We start from the raw sequence: 5,515 nt of genomic DNA, 5'->3' as shown, positions 1-5,515 counted from the left end.
AATGATTTTGAAAACAGTCACTTGACTAATAAAGTGTTCCTAAGAATAGGATTTCAACGAATAGTTATTAATTTTCTGTTTCAGGAAAAATAGTTTCATTTTGTACACATCTCTATTTACTCAAAAAATGCTTATTTGAGTCGCAGGAAATATGCTTTTGGAAGTACAGAAATAACGTATCTACCGTCCAAATAACCAAATACTCTGGATACCATCTCGCTGCTCTTGCCCGCTCTGCCATGCATGAAACCTACGCGCTCTCGAATCTCGATGCCGCATTCAATCAAAAGAAATAAAAAATTCAAACGCAGGAACCCTCCTTTGCAGGCACCGTACATCAGCCCACGTTACCATGGCGTCTGCGCATAACAGTTTTTTTTTCCGTTCCGCTCTCTCTCACTCCGAGATGAGGGCATAAATAGTCCCGCCTGGTGACGGTTAGCCACATTCTCAGTTTGGAAGGCGTCCTGATCTGCTGTGTCCAAGCGCGAGTGGTTAAATCTCCCCTACAACAAGCTTGCAATTAATTTATTGAGTGCTTAACTTATTTCTGCTTTCTGTGAATTTTACTGAAACTTTTGCATCAAAATGGTAAGTAAACTCAATATTTGTGGTGACTCAATGTGAAAAATCAAGTGAAAGTGCATTAAAAGTGATTTTTTTTTGAGAAATTTCCGCCATTTGCCGGCAGATGTTTCATGTTTCTCACAACTGCAGTATGAGTCATCAGAAGACATTTTTTATGAAAAGTTATCCGACGCCATTACGCGTTAATTTGATTGTTGAATTTCAACTTGATTTAAAGATTGCTGAATTTTAATTTGATTTAAAAACAACTTTGTGTGATATTTTAACAATTCTTTTTAACTAAATTTATGAGAAACCACACCCTTTTCCATTTCAATTTGGTGCGGCTATTAAACGAACACCATGACTCATCGCCCCCTTATGTAGCCGCTTAAGTTAGCAGCATGAAAGCATAAGAGAAGCCGAAAAAATGCAGTTATTTCCGTTCATGTGGCATCCCGTTGGATTTCTCTCGATGCCCTTTCACCGTTACGTAGTCCAATTTTAGAAAGTAGCTAATTTTGTACTTTCATTTCTCCATTTTCTTCCATGTTATAGCGTGAATGTATCTCCGTGCACGTTGGCCAGGCTGGTGTCCAGATTGGAAACGCCTGCTGGGAGCTGTACTGCCTTGAGCATGGAATTCAACCCGATGGCCAGATGCCATCGGACAAAACCATCGGAGGTGGCGATGACTCGTTCAACACCTTCTTCAGCGAGACTGGTGCCGGCAAGCACGTGCCCCGCGCTGTCTTCGTCGATTTGGAACCAACCGTAGTCGATGAGGTCCGCACCGGAACTTACCGCCAGCTGTTCCACCCGGAGCAACTGATCACCGGCAAGGAAGATGCTGCCAACAACTACGCCCGTGGCCATTATACCATTGGCAAGGAAATTGTCGATTTGGTGCTGGACCGCATCCGTAAGCTGGCTGACCAATGTACCGGTCTGCAAGGTTTCTTGATCTTCCACTCGTTCGGAGGAGGCACCGGATCTGGTTTCACCTCGCTGCTCATGGAGCGCCTGTCGGTCGATTATGGAAAGAAGTCCAAGCTGGAATTTGCCATTTACCCCGCTCCCCAAGTTTCAACTGCTGTGGTTGAACCATACAACTCCATCCTGACCACCCACACCACCCTGGAGCATTCGGATTGCGCCTTCATGGTCGACAACGAGGCTATCTACGATATCTGTCGTCGCAACTTGGACATTGAACGCCCAACCTACACCAATCTTAACCGTCTGATTGGTCAGATTGTATCCTCCATCACCGCCTCCTTGCGGTTCGATGGCGCCCTGAACGTCGATCTTACTGAATTCCAGACTAACTTGGTGCCGTACCCACGTATCCACTTCCCGTTGGTCACCTACGCCCCGGTCATCTCGGCTGAAAAGGCCTACCACGAGCAGCTTTCGGTCGCCGAAATCACCAACGCCTGTTTCGAACCGGCCAACCAGATGGTCAAGTGTGACCCACGTCACGGCAAGTACATGGCCTGTTGTATGTTGTACCGTGGCGATGTTGTCCCCAAGGACGTCAACGCTGCGATTGCCACCATCAAGACCAAGCGTACCATCCAGTTTGTCGACTGGTGTCCAACTGGTTTCAAGGTCGGTATCAACTACCAGCCACCAACTGTCGTCCCAGGTGGCGATTTGGCCAAGGTTCAGCGTGCCGTCTGCATGTTGTCCAACACCACCGCCATCGCTGAGGCTTGGGCTCGTCTGGATCACAAGTTTGATCTGATGTACGCCAAGCGTGCCTTCGTCCACTGGTACGTCGGTGAGGGTATGGAGGAAGGTGAATTCTCCGAAGCCCGTGAGGATTTAGCCGCCCTCGAGAAGGATTATGAGGAAGTTGGCATGGACTCCGGCGAGGGAGAGGGTGAAGGCGCTGAGGAATACTAGAAAGCTGATTCGTTGAACTACCGTTACGAAGTCAAACCGAACCACGTAAAACATGCACCGTTTTTTCTCTCGCTAACTAACAAAAACGCTGTTTCTCGATTTTGATAGCTTAGTTCAAAATTCCCAGAAATAAAAGCAACAATGAAGAAAGGCATGAAATTAAATCACTGTAGTTTTGTTTTGTCAGTTCTTGTCCCGTAATGATTCACCAATGCGTAGGTCTCTAAATCTTCCCATAAAAGTACTTGCTCTACAAAAGACTCGTTTTGCCACCCGCCTGTTTCCATCTTCGGAATCAGTTCCAAATGACGCAATCGTCACCAGTCATTTAATCCACATGCATGCGAAAATAGCCTTTTAAGGTGTGGACAGACGTTCCATTCAATAAGGTATTGACTAAACCGGTCGGTTGTCTACGGTGTCTCATCCACTCAACCCATTCAGAACAGTAAGTTGTTGGATCGATTTCGTATGGAAGTCAAGCTGTAGCTAGCTACCTCCACTCATGCGTGTTGATTTATGCAAATTACACTCCTATATACCTACTGGAGAAGTGGAGACCTTACACCCACGATAGGGTTGCATGATTTCATACACGTTTTATACCATTTCCTGTTGTTTCTACCTACTCAAGTCTCGAAATATTATTAGTAAATCAATTGCCTTTATAGCATTTATTTAATAGTCGGGGTTCTGCTAAACAGTGCCAAACTCATTTTGACTGTTCTAAGATGCCCGTAAAAGTAACGTTAATCATATAAATTTATGCATAGTAGAAACACAATGTCGAAGCATGGCTCACTTAATCAGGACGCTTATATAAATTTATTCATAAAACTTCCTTTCGCCATAAAAGATATTAAATAAACCAGCTAGCTAGATGGTTTTATTTACTCCTCTGCTTTGCATATACCTATCAGGCCCAATAAGCCGCCTGTAAAACCAAAAATTACGAGCGAAATAAGACAAAATACGACTCGTTATCATCGGGAAAGCCCCATGCAGGCGACGACTAAAGGATCACGATTTTGATGTCGTGGCGCTGCAGGAAATTTGCTGGACAGGACAGAAAGTGTGGAAAAGCGGGGCGGGCATGGAGCGGCTACTTTCTACCAAAGCTGTGGCACCACCAACAAACTGGGAATCAGCTTCATAGAGCTGGGCAAACATTGCCACATGGATACTAAATGCATGATATGTGATGGCTCTTCTCACACCAAGGACGCCTGTCCTGTGAGAGAAGATTCAAATAAGTTCAAATGTGCAAACTGTGGGGGCAATCACATATCCATATGGTTTGAGAATGTCTGCTCCAGATTTTGATTTTCTAACAGAGCAATTGCAGCAAATACCAGAACTGGAGCTGCTCAGGTTGATATAAAGCTCACACAAATTTTTGTTATTGGACTTCATTTCAATGGATCCATTTTTTTCTAATTCTTAATTGGCATGCCCGTTCTTCGAAGGGTAAAGATAATTCATCTTCTCAACTCCCTAATAGTTTATAATGTGCATATTGCCATTATAACTAAAACTTAAAACTTACTTAAAACCTGGACAATACATTAAACGAGATCCAAATTATTTTATATACAGAAATGATCGTAATGACAGCACCTGTAGTGCGGTCACCATTTCCATAATAGACGAATCAAACATAAATTATTTTCTTCTTTCGAAACCAAAGTTTTTGAAACCTTGGGTGTTTCTGTTGAAACAAATTTTGGACACCTTTTCAATGCAATGGGCAGCAAAAGAATTTGTTGAGAGCTGATCATCAAATTCTAATTCGCAACAAATCCATTTTTTTATAATTATTGGGGACTTCAATGCCAAACACCGTTCATGGAATGGAATGCTCAAAGCAATTCCCACGGAAAAAAATCATTTGAAGATTGTTCTGTACCACATTATACTATTCAATCAAATGGACCAACTTGATCTTTCAACAATTCATTTAGTTTTAACGGATTCAAGTCAGCTGTGTGGCCAATTGGTAACCCATGCTGACTTTAACTCCCATCACTATCCTTTTTTTCTTGAACAAAAGTAAACGGAAATATACAAACAGAGTGTGGGCATGGGCTCACCCGACCCACTAAAACCAAAACCCTTTCGCCAGCCCGTATCCCCCGGCCCGCAATTAAGCAATACATCAGAGGAGAACTATTGAGAACGCTTACGCCTATGCTGACGCACTCGACGTTAAAACCCAACATCGACTTCAAGGGTGGTAACCTCACGTTTTTGTTGTCGGGGTGAGCATGGTGTTCACTGCATCACAGTAGTCTCTACTGCAGCTGCTGGTTTTGTTCAAGACGCCACCAGCGCTGTAGTTTCGACATATGTAATCTTTTGAGACGCTGTGTTCACTGCACTTCGTATGACCTTTTCCCGACACATCCTCTCAACGAGGTTGTCCGGGGTTGTATCCATGCCGCTGATAAGCAGCATGGCATTGCGTTCAACATCGAATCGCGAGCATGCAAACATCACATGCTCTGCCGATTCTACCTTACCTACACATTCCGGGCACTCCGCAGAATCTGCAAACCTATGCAGGAACTACAACACCTGTGATAAATGAAAGTTGACCTGATCATGCTTTCTACTAATCCGACATTTGACTGCAGTGTCCAATGCTACAATTTGAAACGTCGCACTTGCACCGAACGTCGCACTCACGTCGAAGCACTCCACATATTCCTCCAGAAGTATGTCTATCGGCATCATCCCAGACACCTCGAGGCAGGACAGACGAGAGTAGAGTGAGCACCCAGGTCAGCCTCGCATGGCATGTCAGAAGTGAGAACCTAAGTAAGTCCCACATGGTGTGTCAGAGCGTGTGTCAGGAGGAGTGGCAGGGTGTGCTAGAGTGAGCACCCAAATAACTCTCAGATTGGTGTGCTAGAGTGTGAATCAGGTGGTAGGGTGAGCATCCAAGTAAGTTTTACATGGTGCGTAAAGGGTGAGCACCCAAGTTAGACTCAAACGGTTTTTTTTTTCTAAGCAATGGAGGGGGAATCTGCTCAACAGAAAT

General features: G+C 44.3%; 1 protein-coding gene across 1 annotated transcript; it reads left to right on the top strand.

Moving 5' to 3' along the window:
* The first annotated feature begins 430 nt into the window (after positions 1 to 430).
* On the top strand, positions 431 to 2,639 carry LOC134224235 (tubulin alpha-1 chain). Its single transcript, XM_062703552.1, has 2 exons — positions 431 to 591; positions 1,126 to 2,639. The coding sequence occupies exons 1-2, from the start codon at positions 589 to 591 to the stop codon at positions 2,473 to 2,475; spliced, it is 1,353 nt and encodes a 450-aa protein (XP_062559536.1). The 5' UTR covers positions 431 to 588; the 3' UTR covers positions 2,476 to 2,639.
* Positions 2,640 to 5,515: the final 2,876 nt, after the last annotated feature.

The sequence above is a fragment of the Armigeres subalbatus genome, chromosome 3 (genome assembly GCF_024139115.2).
Source record: "Armigeres subalbatus isolate Guangzhou_Male chromosome 3, GZ_Asu_2, whole genome shotgun sequence".
Classification (NCBI taxonomy): domain Eukaryota; kingdom Metazoa; phylum Arthropoda; class Insecta; order Diptera; family Culicidae; genus Armigeres; species Armigeres subalbatus.
This window is presented reverse-complemented; position numbering and strand designations above follow the sequence as displayed.